Source organism: Poecilia reticulata, linkage group LG19, assembly GCF_000633615.1.
Source record: "Poecilia reticulata strain Guanapo linkage group LG19, Guppy_female_1.0+MT, whole genome shotgun sequence".
NCBI lineage: Eukaryota > Metazoa > Chordata > Actinopteri > Cyprinodontiformes > Poeciliidae > Poecilia > Poecilia reticulata.
This window is the reverse complement of record NC_024349.1, coordinates 8,716,563-8,730,935: the sequence shown is the minus strand read 5'-3', so window position 1 is coordinate 8,730,935 and position 14,373 is coordinate 8,716,563. Positions and strand designations below refer to the sequence as shown.

Below are 14,373 nucleotides of genomic sequence, written 5' to 3'. Positions count from 1 at the left end.
TGAATTATTTTTTTAAAAATTAGTACCATTGATATTTTCTGTTGTTTGAATAAATAAGTAACACGTATGAAATGTCTGACCCCAGATTTAACGTCTAGAAGCTGAAAAAGGTGAGCAGGTTCAACATGCAGAGCTTAAATGTTGAAAGTGGAAATTACAAATTAAATATTAATAAGTGAGGTTGCCCTTGTCGCCTTCGCTGACAGATTGCACACCATGAAATTCTCCCCAGCGGCTCGCTGCAGATGCCCATGGGCATTCACTATTACTTGCATTACATCACATGAATATATTTCAATTGCAATGAGATCCGCGTGCAAATTTAGAACCAGACCAGGATCGTCATTCGACACAGAAGCAGTATTTCCTGAAAGCTACGCAGTTATGAGCTGTTTTTATACAATTATTTACCTCCAGTGTTGTTAAAAATCTTTGATTTGTGCTTTTATTTAAAGATTTTAAACACATGTTGAAAACATCTCCCTGCATCTATCACTGACATGACACTTGATTTATAAAAATGTCTTTTAGTCACTGAAGAATAAAAATAAAGAAGAGGTTAGATTGTATGAGGGGACGTTTGTAAAGTTACACAGTCAATAATTAACCATAGAAATACCCGCTATGTAGCGAGTAATAAGTGGAAACGATGGGAGGTCATTTTTTAAAGTCATATTTCTAATAAATTTTTAAATGTCACAATTTCAAATAAATTTTTACCTCCAAATAAAATATTTAGCTGGCTAAGTTAGTCAGCTAACTAAATACTTAGTTAACTGGGTAACAGGTGAAGAATAAAAATAAAACTAGTTAGCCAGTTAACTGGCTAATGAAACAGCTAAATATTTAGCTAATAAACTAATTATTTGGCTTCAAATTATTTATTTATTTAGTTAGCTCTAAACTAAATATTTAGCTTCAGACTAACTATTTGGGTAGCAAGATAAATATTTAAATTGATGGTAAATATTTACCTCTAAACTATATATTTAGCTTAAAACAAAGCATTTATGTAGCAAACTAAATATTTAGTTTGAAGCTAAATATTTAGTTTGAAAATGTTTTCTTTTATGACAAGCTAAATAACTCACATTATTACAAATTTTTGTGTAACTTTACAAAGTGAACTCCACAGATTTGGCTCCAATCTCTGCTTTAGAAATCCTTACAAAAACATGTCTGAGGAAGTAAAGGCAGGAAAATATATTTAACCAGAACAACACAAAGAAATGTGATCACTTACACCAAGTAGCCTGTGATAAGTTTAAACGAACCGACACCCATCTGGGTTTTACACAGAGCTCCACTGCTCTTATGCTAACAGCTAATTCAGAACATCCTCAAATATGCTGGGCAACATCTAGTGTTGTACATGAGGCTGTTAGAAAGAATTAGACCTAATAAGACAAAAACACCTTTATTATTATTAATCAGTGTTTCTATAATGAACTCACCTATGAAGTCGTTTGACTTCCCCAGGTCGTAGTCCCAAACTGTGACCTCTAGCGTCTTAGAAGCTAACTCTGTGAAGGAGATCTCATAGAAGAACTCCTGGGGAGAAGAAAGAGGCCAGAAGGTCACAAAATATTCTCTAAAATTAGGTGGAAGATGAAAAGAAGCAAACTCTGAAATGAAAAGCGCCTGTCTCAGTTACACACACAAACATGGAGGTTACCTCATTAAACTCTGGGTTGAGAGTCTTTTTTATGACGGCTGTTTTGTGTTTGGATTTCTTCTGAACATCTGGCTTCAAGTACCTGGAACAGACAAACATGACAACGACTGATCCTCAAGATTCAGTAAGATAAGGTTGGCATAAATTTAGAGACGATCAGAACAGTTACACAACTATTCAACAACATTTCTCTTGCATTAGCTTTTCTTGTGTTAGCTTTATTGTTAGCTGGATTAGCATGGCTACTATATTAGATATATTAGACAAACGGCAGTAAATGAAAAATGTACCATTTTATTTAATCTTTTATTAGATGAGCTATTTTACATTTCATCTTGCATTCACTTGGTTTTTATGTTAGCAGTGTCAGCTTCTGTTGTTTTATGTTTATTAGCTAATTATAATGCACATAATTCGCTTCATTATTACTATTATCATTGCTAAATGAATGCATCAATTTAGCTACTACACGAGGTAATCTTGCAATAGCACTGCGATTATATGAAATGCTTTACTATCTCTCAAATTAGCCCAACTCTTAGCTTGTGTAAGCTAATGTGGCTTACACAAGCCACATTAGCTTCTCTTTTATAAGGTTAGCCAATGTATTAGCTTCATTAGCCCTTTTATTTAAATTTAGAGATTGCATTAGATACATGATCTCTTTTTATGTATATCTTGCTATTGTATTAGCTACACTATCTAATTTTACATAACTTTAGCTGTTGTATTTTACCTGTGAATATTAACAGTATATTAACTATTATAAATTTATTAGCTTACATATTTATTATTTTACTTTTATCATGGGGAAAAACGTCTTGTTATAAGTGAAATATTCTACCAGCTGAACTAGAATTTTTTCATCAATATTAAGGAATTAATTATTTAAAACAAGCTCCTATATCTTGCTGAAAAGTTGCCTGTAATTTAGTTTTGTCTTATTTCACATGGACTAAAATATTTGCATTAGAAACTAGGTACGTTTTTTGCAGTGTGGGTAAAGTATTCAGAAACATTAAGCAAGAAAGACTGGCGGCACTTCATTAAATAAAAATTACTCAAGTAAAAAGTACAGCGTAGTAAAAATAGTTCTAAAAGTTTTTTTCCCCAAAAAAACTTTCTAAAGTAAGTGTAACTAGTTCTGTTAAGACTTTATTTGAAGGGTTGTGCATAAGGCTTTATGTTTATGACTGCAGTGATAAAGTATCATTTGGTAAATAATGACAATTTTAATGCAAAATTCACATTAAAAGTCAATTAAAGGTGTTAATGTTGCACATCCCTTCAAATAAAGTGCTATCCTAGTTACTACCTAACTCTGTTTAACAAACCAACTCTAAAAACCCCCAAATTAAATTAACTTAGCATGTTAAATAGTAAAGAAAAACCAACTCTTTTCTCAGATAGCTCAGCAACACAGCACAGACTTGCAAACAGCAGCAACGTTTGCAGGCTGTCATTAAATTTGCAGGATATTTTTGAGCCAGCTGGAAGGAGAATGGCAAAAAAATCACTATTCACATTTGCTTTCCACCCACCACCCACAGCTCAGGATGCGTATGTTCCCACACGCTCTCAGACACAACAAAGCATCTGGGAAGAAGCTCCCGCCAAAGGCCAGAGATGTGAGCGTGCATGTAAAGCGAAACGCAGGTGCATGATGGGACGAACGGCGCTTCAGATGGGTGAGAGAAGGACGAGTGGGTTTGGGTGATGCTGAGAAGATGGTGAGAAAACTTGATGAGAAAGAAGAAAATGGAGAAAACGGCAAGACAAACTGCAGTCCTGTGCACTGTACGATATCAGAAATTATACATTTTTAGATTTTGATCTTACTTGTTTGTGTAAAACCAGCTAAAAAGACAAAGAACAAACATTTTACTGTCTAAATACAAACATTGGTTTGTAGTTCTAATTTAGGACCTTTTATCAACAATGAAACAATTTTAGAGGAGTTGAGAGTTAACATTTCAATAAATGTATGAGTTTAAGAGATAAGAAATTAGCTATTCTTCCATTAGCCAACTTCTTAAATTAGCATCACTTCACTCGTTTAGCTTGGCTTATATGTTAGGTATATTAGCCTTTATGTTAGCTGCTACTATGTGATATTTTATTAGTTTTGCTATTTTATGACTTATCCTTTAGCATTAACTCAATGTTTATATTAGCTGTGCTAGCTTCTATGCTTGCAGCTTCATTAGCTTTTCTTGAATTAATTTAGCTATTATATTAGCCAGTCCATCAGTAGCACAGTAGCATATAGTAGCTACGTTTGGTTCTCTTTCATGACATTATGACTTTTTACAAAAGTGTAGCTAATGTACTAGCCACATTAGCTCTTTCACATAAATGTAGCTATTGTACCCGAACAGAACGAATAAAATAGCCATCTATCTACCTCAGCCCAACACCTATGCTGCTATGACATATACAGTAGGTAACCTGCGTATATTAGCGTTAAATTTTATATTGGCAACAAAAGCTTCCCCCACATTAGCTTAGCTATATTAGCTTCCTTTAAAATATTATTGATAATTGTTGCCAGGAAGAGTTAAAAACTGGTTGTGACATGATTCAGACCTAAATATCTGCAGTAACTCTTATTTTCTTTGTAAAATTAAAACTTTGATAGAAACAAATTTAATTTAAGCAGAAAAGGTACCTTTGAAGCATGCTACTGCTGTGTTTTCAACTCTTTTACTCATGTCAACAATAGGGCTGTGTAATAATATCGATTTTGCAATATATATATATCGATATTTTCTTTCCTAGAAAAAAAATCGATATTCATCCACAAGTATCGTAACATCCAACTGTCACCTTGCTCACTCACTGCTTGCATTTCAGGGAGAGTGATTAGGTCATCAGGCTTAGAGTGATTCCTTCAGATGTTAAGTGTCAAGGTTAAAAAGGTATCAAACTATTCAGTGCAGGTACTTGGTGCACTTTATTTACTTTACAAATGCATGTAAACTACAGTTTGTACTGTTTCAATTAAAAGAAACATGTTTTCTCACCACTTCTTTGAATCATTTTGTCCAGCTGTCGACTTTAAGTCTGTGTCCATGTCCAACCAGAGCCAGGTATTGTGTAGTTGGTGCTTTTAATCAGTTTTCAGTTAAATTAATTCAATCCAACTCTATAACAGTCACAAAATGTCACCAAAATCACTCTGTCCCTCTAAAATCTTTCAGAAAAAGTGTATTGAATTGTATTTGATGAATATCGCAATATATATCGTATTGTGAGCAGAATATCGTGTATCGTATCATTATTGTATCACTACAGCCCTAGTCAACAACCACCTCAAAGCCACAGCAGCAATGAGCAGCCAGTGACAACACAGAGGGGTTTTACATCTCATTCGTTCACATTCTGTCAAATTGCATAATTCAGCTGAAGGACCTTCCTGCCCTCCCTGGTGGAGCCACTGACACACAGACAGAGACACACAGCAACACTTTCCTGTCGTCAGTGAGTAATGAAACTCCAGACGACCTCATGACACCAACAATATCTCTATAATCTGATTCCCCTTCTGTGGTAAAACACATCCCAAAGATGATGCTCTGAGCTGGAGATCAGCACATTTTTTAAGACGTCAACAATGACACCTCTATATGTGAGTAACATATATTTTAAAATAGCTTCCATGTACGGAATGATAACTTGTCACCATTATCCTCTGTGGAGTTAACTCAAAGCTTAAAAAATGGCCACAAAATGTTATCTAGCGTCTTCCAAAGGCCTCATAAGACCAAATCATAAGAGGCGATAAAACAGCAGGCTGGAGAGTTCATCCTGAAATAGGTGTGAACTGTCGGAGCATCAATCTATGCTGGACGTCTGGTACGCAACGCCTAAAACCCCAGACGGGATAAAGAGTTTGGACTCAGAGCCACAAAGCTGGACATAAAATGTCGATTACAGCGTCAAAGACTTGGTAACTAAAAGTATTAATTCACCAGAACAGACGAATTACACAAGAAGAGGTGAAACAGTTTGATTAAATATTATTAAAAGGAATTTAAATCCTACTTTCAATGGATAATTCCAACTACTAGCATTATTTTCCCTGAATTAAAAGTCTACACTGTAAAAAAAGCAACTACAAATATTACCAAATATTTTTTGGTGTACTTTCTAGTAGACTGGAAATAAAACAAAACTAACTCACAAGCGGCTTTTCAGAAAGACATAGGAGCTTGTTTTGGGTCAATTATTCTTTACTATTGATGAAAAAGTTCCACTGACAGAATTTCTATTAAAAACAGATATTTTTCCCATGCAATGTGATTTTAGTTTTCTACATAAAAAGGGATCTATTATGCAAATTTCACATTTTCATACTTCCATTTGGGTCTCAACTGCTTCCTTGAACAGGTTATGATAAACAAAACATGTTAGTAACATTGTTTACACAAAATCATTTTTAGATGATGAGATTTTGTTTTAGAGTGTCTTGTCATTTTAAACTCGCAGGTGAAAATGGCTGGAAACAGATGCACAATTCTGCAACTGTACATCTTTAAAAAGCATTAGTAGAGCCTCCTGCACAATCGAAAAGAAAGCAGAAAGTGGTTTCTGGATGGTTTGTCAACAACAACACGCTTTTCTTTTGCATCACCCATTGTGAAGCGCATACAGCGGTAAAAACTAGCTGACTAAACATTCTTGGGTTGCTAAGTAACGGGCGGAACTCCACTAGGGTTGCTAGGTAACGGTGCAGTGCCCGTGGAATGTAACTTAACAATCGGGAGGTTTTTGAAGCAACTCATTTTCCAGAGACCAAAAAAAAAAAGACATTAACTTGTTGCCAAAAAATGGCTGAGTGTTTTTAGAAGCAACTGAGACTCAAATGGAAGTTTAGAAACTTCCAAAATGTGAATTTTGCCTTTAAATTTGTCCTATTAGTTTTGTTATTTAAATAGTTCTTGTTTGATTTATTGATTGGAAAGAACTGATATTTTGCATTTTTTTCCCCCAATAAACATACTTTGAACAACAACATACTTTGTTGTTTATTGGGAAACAATAAACAACAAAGTAATAGCTACACCTATTAGTTACCCCTAATAGGTGTAATTGTAAATACACAGGCTGCCAAAGGCGACCAACCCAAATTTAACCTGATTTAGACTCATTTATGTAAACGGCTACCACAGAAACATCTAGATCCAGGTGGTTGTATTAAAACTTGTTCAGATTCTGCCTTCCATTTTGTTTTCATCTTGACTATCAGTAGCAGACTATCAGGGACATGAGACATTAAGCAGTCAGTTCGTGAACATGTTGAGCGCAGGGGAGTTGGGCAAGTGCAAAGACCTGACAAATGCCAAATGGTGAGCCAGATGACTGGCTGGGCCGCCTCTGACAGAAAACGGATTTTGTTTTTTTTTACAGGCAACAACTCGTCACAACGGTGAACTGAGAGGGAATATAAATCAAAAACTAGCAAAGTTTAACCAGAAACTGGTTGTGCCAGAATGCACTGATAAATCCCATTAGTAAACAGCTAAAATATCAATAAATATCTCTCTCTGCGTTCAATAAGTACTTAAAATTAAATCATATTGAATATATTTTTACATTTATCAGTTCCTCCAGGATTTCACAATTGTTTTTGTAATTTTTTTTGTAATAAAAATAAAATATTTTGTAGTGCTAACTTTGAATTATTGGTGATAAATGTGACTTTTTGTTACTCGCCGTATTGATTATGCACTATAACTTCAGATCAAGTAAGGCCGAGGAAGCAGAGTTGGAGAAGTAAGAAAGACTGCCACCTGCAGGTGGGAGTTAGTATCATTTAAACTTAATATTTTTATGGTTTTAAAAGTAAAATTATGAGAATAAAGTTATAATAACATGAGAAAAAAGTCATAATATTACGACAATAAAGTTGTGATAATAAACTTAAAATAATGTGAAAATAAAGTCATAGTACTGTGATAATAATTTTCTAATATTGCAAGAATAAAACTGTTGATAATATGAGAATAAAGTCGTAGTATTAACATAATAAAGTTGAAATATGAGAAAATGAAGTCGTAATATTAGAATTATGTCTTATATTCTTATGTCACCTTGACTTTATTCTTGTACATCTTTATTTCCACAATTTTACTGTTTTTATTTTCTGAATGTGGCCCTAACACATTTAAATCACATTTATGCATCAGCACAAAAAATGTGAGCATTTGTCCATTTAAGCGTAAATTTATAAAAACTGGAGGGATTGATTGAAGTAATTTGGCAGCATGAAGGTAAAAATTGCTTTGATCCATGTTGTTTTGAAGCAAACAATATGTGTCCCTCTGCAGCCTAGAGGACCACATAAAAAGCTAAGGCGGGCCGAATTTAGCCCCCGGACCTTGAATTGACACCCGTGACGTAGGGAATAAAAATCCAGTAACACAGTTTCAGTCTGAGTTTTAGCTCACGTTTTGACGTAGGGGTCGGAGAAGCCGTTGACGTCCATGGCTGCCAGGTGGGCGCAGCGCTTGACGCCCACGCAGAGCCCACCCCGAGCTCTCTCCTTGGCCTCGCCCTTCAAGTCGCCGTCACCGTTTGGGGGCAGGAACTGGAGGCATAGCAGCAAACGGCCCCTTTCCTCCAGACTCCTCTGCTGCTCCATCTCCCACTGAAGGACAGGAAAGGACGAGATCTGTGTGCTGCACATGGACGGAGCGACTCGTGTTCATGTAAATACTCAAGATGGAAAGCAACGTTTGTGGGCAGAGTACGCAAAAATGTACTACTAGAGTGGCACTACTTCAACATATTTTTACTCAAGAGTAGAAAGTATCCGTCCAAGAAATTTCTCAAGTAAGAGTAGAGAAACTTCATAATAAATTTACTCAAGTAAAAGTAAGAATTACAGTGTATTCAAATTACTCCTAAAAGTAATAATAAAAAAAAACAGGTTTTCAAGTAAATGTAATTTGGTAAACGTATCTAGTTACTACCCAGCTATAATTTACATTACATGATGTAATCATTGTACAACTTGAAACGGCTGCTTTTTTAGAATCAAACAAGTTTAGATTTTATTTTTAGATTTTCTAGACTTCATAAAGTCTCTGGCATATATGTATACTTTGCATTAAATTTTCATAATTTACAAAATCATGCAAAGTTGGCATTTTTAATGGACTTTTAATGCAACTTTTAGAGCAATTTTGGATTGAAAGTGTCATTATTTACTGAATGACACTTCATGACAACAGTCATAAACATTCATAAAGACTCCTTTATGTTCATGACAGGTGTTATGTCATGTTTATGACGGTGTCATGTCAGTCTTATGCACACCCCTTCAAATAAAGTGTTACCACATTAACAAAGCACAATTACAAATCGGCTTCAGGATTTTTCTCTGGATAACAGCAAACTGTTGCCAAAGCGCCGTCTGAAAACACGTGGACTGACAGGGCAGGTTCAAAGTGACAAATAAAAGAAACGGGCAGAAAGAGAGAGAGAGGAGAAGATGCTCTCTAGGGCCCGTGACTCACCAAACCACAGCCTTCAGCTTACATATATGTACGTTATTTATAGAAGAGATGCATGTTTTGAATCACTGCCAGTGGACGATTTTCTACCCGCTCTCTGCTCGTCCTTTGGTGATATTAAAAATAGAGCTGGACATTAAATCAGTAACGATATATATCACAACAAACACATGATCAATATCAATGGATGATACGTCTGATTAAATATTCAATATGTAGAATATTCACTGAATCTGAATTTAACTCACTCACTCTTTGGTTACCTAGCAACATAAGTTCCCCCCCCAACTTTGGTTACCTAGCAACGACCTGTTGGGTAACTGGCAGCTGCAGTTTAAAGTTCCGCCACTTTACCTCACAACTACTTAAAAATAAAACAACCGTGTTGAGTGAAAACCGGACACAGCAGGAGAGGTCAGGCCACTAGTTTGGTAGTATTTCAGATATTTAAAACTGAAAACTAATCAATAATTATTGACATTGACTGACATTGTGCTAAGCTTCTCAGCCACAATGTCCAGCCCTAATACATAATTCCAACTTCCCACAAATCTGAACTGGAAGTGATTCGCGCCAACTTATTAGGCAAGCGTAATGCGTAGCAGACCTATGGCTTCAAGACCAACAAAAATAAAATATGAGAAAACCCTTAACCAATGTCCCGAGGGAAAGATACATGAACAAAATGGCTGCTGTCAAAATCGACCCGTTTGAGACGGAGAATAGAAAATATGTCAGACACAAGGGAGGCAGCACAAGCTGCCTGCGATCTCATTCTACAATATAATTACCTACCTAGTGAACACAAAGAGTGAATAAATCATAGAGGAACTTCACCTGAAATCTGGACGCATACAATCAATATTTAAACGTATTTGTAAAGGACGTTCAAACTCTCTATGTGAAAAACAAGCTTCTAGTGACTGGGAAAGCAGGTAGTAACATACATGCAGGTCAAAGTCCGTCTTAGCTAGCAGATAAAAGCTACATTAGCTAAGCAAATTTTGCTAGTTTGGCACTAAATGCTACACAAAATTTTACTGATATTTATCTTATTATTACACAGAGCCAGGTGGAGTACTCAAAAATTGTGACCAAGTAATAATTGTGATGCACTTATATTGTTTATAACTTAGATAGGAATGAGGCGAGAGCTAGTTCTAAGCTTGTGGCTTGTTTATTGTTGTCATAGGAACTCCATAGCAACTGCCTCCCAAGATGGCTGTCAGTTACAAACTTCACAGTCGTGATGTCACATGAGAACTACCAGTATGTATTACATCAGTCTTTCTTTTGTATCTCCAAATCTCTCATTAAGTTTTATCTGTAAGGGACGAGGCGATCGATCAATATGCAACACGTCCGTCCGCGTCCCCACAGTACACAGCTTCCCTCATCATAATCCCTTCCCTCTTTCTTTCCTAGGGAGCCGCCGCCGCTGCCAGCGGCCTGTTCGCCATCTGTCAACTCTTCGGTGAGTTGCGAGCTTTAGAAACTTGCAATTAGAGGATGACTTGCACCAGGTAGCTGGTAGAACAACGGCGCAGACCTTCACAGATCGATAGAGAGTGACTCATTAGGCGGGTGAAAAACAAACGGGGAGCCAGCTGGAAACAGTGAGAAATGAACAGGAAGGAGGGAGGATTTGTTGGGTGCAAGACGGGAGAACAACACGAGTCTCAGCAGACAAATGAAGTAACCTTGAATCTGGTAGAAGATGTAAAATTTATCTCAAGTCTGATTAATGGGGTTGATGAGATTTCACGGTGCTGGTTTGGGCTCGGTTATTAAATCCTAACAAAAGATTTTGTTGGCTCATTAGTGGAGTTTGCGCAAGCTGCTTTAATTTGGATGAAGATTGATCCTGTAACTTCATCTTCACAGAAAGCTAAACCTAAAGGTACAATCTTGCAAATGAACCTGTTCCAGTCCACCAATCCAGAGCTTTGTTCAGTGCCTGAGGCCAAACCGTCACTCCAGCTTTTCACCAATCAGCTTCTGAATTTATTTTGTGTCATTTGGAGCTGCAGGGTTCAATATATCTTTTATGTGTCTGGAAACAATTATCATTTGAGGTGAAGTAAAGAAAAATAATCTTCTTTCTACCATCTACCATCATTTGGGCTTTTATTAAAGCATATAAACGGTTCTTCAGGAGCTTGTTATACAAATTGGTCAAAATTATGCAAAGAGGCTTAAATATGCACATACACACCCATTAGTATATGGTTTAATGTCGCTTAGCAAGTTGCACCTTGACCACAGGCTTTTTTGTAGCTACCAAGAAGCTGCTTCTATAATTCTGGATGAATATCTAAGTGCTACTCTTCACAAAAATGATATTTTATTTTATTTAATCTTATTGGTTCCCTGCTACAGGCGTAGCATAGAAGGCAAACTGTTAGCCTTCTATGCTCATTCTAAAACAAGTTTTGATGTCAGTTTGGATTCGTTGTTCTGTAAAAACTTCAAAATGTGTCACAGTTTCACTCTCCTGACCCAATCCATCTGTTCAAATGGTTGGTTTTCTTCCACAGACCAGATGATCAGAGGTTTCTGCCCTTTCAGAAGCTTAATCTTAGCCACTTTTGGCTAACACTTACTTAGTATACAAACATTTTACTCAAAATGCCAAGATTAGCAAGAGGACTATCACTAGCATGTTGACTAACATTGATTTACTCCATTCACTAGGATGTCTTATAACACTTGCTCCCTTCAGTATGCAAACATTTTAGCTAAAAAGCTGAGGTAAGCTAAAATGCTATGAGTAGCAAGAGGGCTATCACTTACATGCTGACCAACATTGATTCACTCTATTCATTAAGTTATGTTGAGCTTTTATGTGAAACGAGCTAAAATGCTAATGTTAGCTAAAATGCTAACATTAACAGCTGCTATCAGTAGCACGTCTGTTTTATACAGTGTCTGGTTTCGTATATGGGCTACAACTACCCTGCTGTCTAACTCCATTCAGCATGCAAACATTTTAGCTAAAATCTTAAGGTTAGCCAAAATGCTAACATTAACAGCTGCTATCAGTAGCACGTCTCTTGTTGTACAGTGTCTGGTTTCTCTAGCACAGGCAGTAAAAATGGTAAAGAAAATGTTAATGTTTGAGTCCAAACAGTTTTGCTGGAAGACATTCTCTTCTTTCAGCAGTCGTTCTGACTGTAGCTGGAACTCACTGCTGGCTCGCGCGTCCTAAAGTCTCATGCTTGGTTTGTTTTGACATCTTTATGCTGCTGCTGCTGGTTTATCCGCAGGGCTGTTTATTTTCATTGCCGCTTTAAAAGGGACTCAACCTCTAAAGCGGCAACAAACCAACTGCATTCGTGACACTTTTGCTAATTTTATGAGACATTAAATAAATGTGGATCTGATTTCAAACGTAAACTTGTTTACTTGGAAACATCCAGCAGTAGCAACATCAACTTGAACAAAATCAACAACTGACAGCCCACAAACACTGTAGAGAAAAACTTTCCTTGCTAAGTTAGTGTCTTCAACATTAACTATGCTTGTTAAGTTTTAAAGTTTTTCTGCAGTTGTCATGGTGGACTGAGCCAACTTGGTTAAGCTTACTGGAAATGTACAGTTTTACATTTCTCTTTGTACATAAATATTCTCAGAATACAAATTAATTCTTGTATTTTACTGTGTTTGGTACATTTAATAAAGAAGGTACTGGGTACAAAGCCTTAGAAACATATTAATACCCAGTGAATGTATTCACAATTTGTCTTTTTATAACCAGAATCATCAACAGACCAACAAAGTAGAGCAACATTGAATGATTCAATTATTCCTTTACATCTGTACATCCATCAACTGAAATGTTTGCTCGTTTTCTTTGTAATAGCTCAAGTTAATTCACCTTGAATTCTTACCACAGATTCTCCATTAGCTTTGGCTCTGGACTTTGACTAGACCCTTCTAACGCATTATTACCCTTAGATCTAAATCATCCCATTTTAGCTCTGATTGTTGTGTAATTAGCTCAATCCATAGAGGAATTCAGAATCTCAGAATTCTGACTTTAATGTCAGGATTCTGAGAATTTCTCAGGGTTTTTTTCTCAGAATTCTGAATTTTAATCTAAAAATTCTGAATTTTCTCAGAATTCTGACTGTAACCTCAGAATTCAGAAATTTTTTCTCAGAATTCTGACTTTAATCTTGTGAAATCAAAACTCTTTTTTTTCCGTAAGGTGTAGCTAAAACTGCTACTTGAGGAATCCTGAGTAGATCATCTGTCCAGACAAAGGTTTCTTTTATCTTAAAAATTAAATGTATATATTTTTTGTACACTTTTGGCTTAACTCCTGCTCTGAGTATGTTTGTTCCTTCAGCAAATGGCCTCATTTCAAGCCTGTGTACTCCAGTTAACGATTAATCTATAACTAAATCAGTTGACAATAATTTGAATAATTGATTAATCACGATTAATCGTTTCAGACTTTTAATTTGGACAAACAAACAGAGGATTATAGAAATGTTTCACCTCTCTGAGGTAGCAGGAGATTCCTCTCAGGGCTGTGCTCATCGCCGTCGGCGAGGGCAGCTGGGGGGCAGAAAGCAAGAGAAGTGGATAAATGTTAGGAGGGGATGAGTGGCGGCGCAGCAGCAGAAGGATGAGGAGACAGGGACGGATCTATCAGTCCGGAGGCGAAGCCGCTTTTAAGAGTTAGAGGCTGAAGCAGCAGCGTCTGGCTCGCAGGATGACAGAAGGGCTTTTCTGTTTGATGGCAGAGTGGCCGCCGGCCTCAGAGGGATAATCTAATACCACATGAAGAACAAAAACCGCGGCTCCATCCCACTTCGTTTCACTCACCAGACCCCCTGCGCCGCCTTTCATTTTTTAATCCACTTGTTTCTCATCTCCACAGAGTCTCTGACGACCCCTCCTCGCCTCTCGCTCTTCCTCCTTGCCTTTCATTTTTCTGATCTCACAGCAATCGTTTCGCGCACGTGACCTCGCTGACATTTAGCCTGCGCGAAAAGCTATTTGTCCTCCATAGGAGGAGACACGATTCTCTCTGTTTGTAATTTTGAGGGAGGCACAAACCATGTCAGTGGGTCAATATTACAAACTCCAACAAATCAAATAGAAAAAACATCTGCTGCTTTTTTTGGTTGTTTTTTGGTTGTTTTGCCTCTATTTGAAGTTCATATATATATA

At 36.7% G+C, this 14,373-nt stretch overlaps 1 protein-coding gene across 2 annotated transcripts in view; it reads right to left on the bottom strand.

Moving 5' to 3' along the window:
* The window catches only part of LOC103481380 (double C2-like domain-containing protein alpha), a 45,736-nt gene that overhangs the window by 1,713 nt on the left and 29,650 nt on the right, over window positions 1-14,373 (bottom strand). For both annotated transcript variants that reach the window (XM_008436786.2, XM_008436785.2), the window contains exons 7-10: window positions 13,696-13,755; window positions 8,125-8,324; window positions 1,676-1,757; window positions 1,455-1,551 (exon numbers count right to left, since the gene is read on the bottom strand). In XM_008436786.2, coding sequence (XP_008435008.1) covers window positions 1,455-1,551; window positions 1,676-1,757; window positions 8,125-8,324; window positions 13,696-13,755 — 439 coding nt within the window. The remainder of the gene's footprint in view (window positions 1-1,454; window positions 1,552-1,675; window positions 1,758-8,124; window positions 8,325-13,695; window positions 13,756-14,373) is intronic.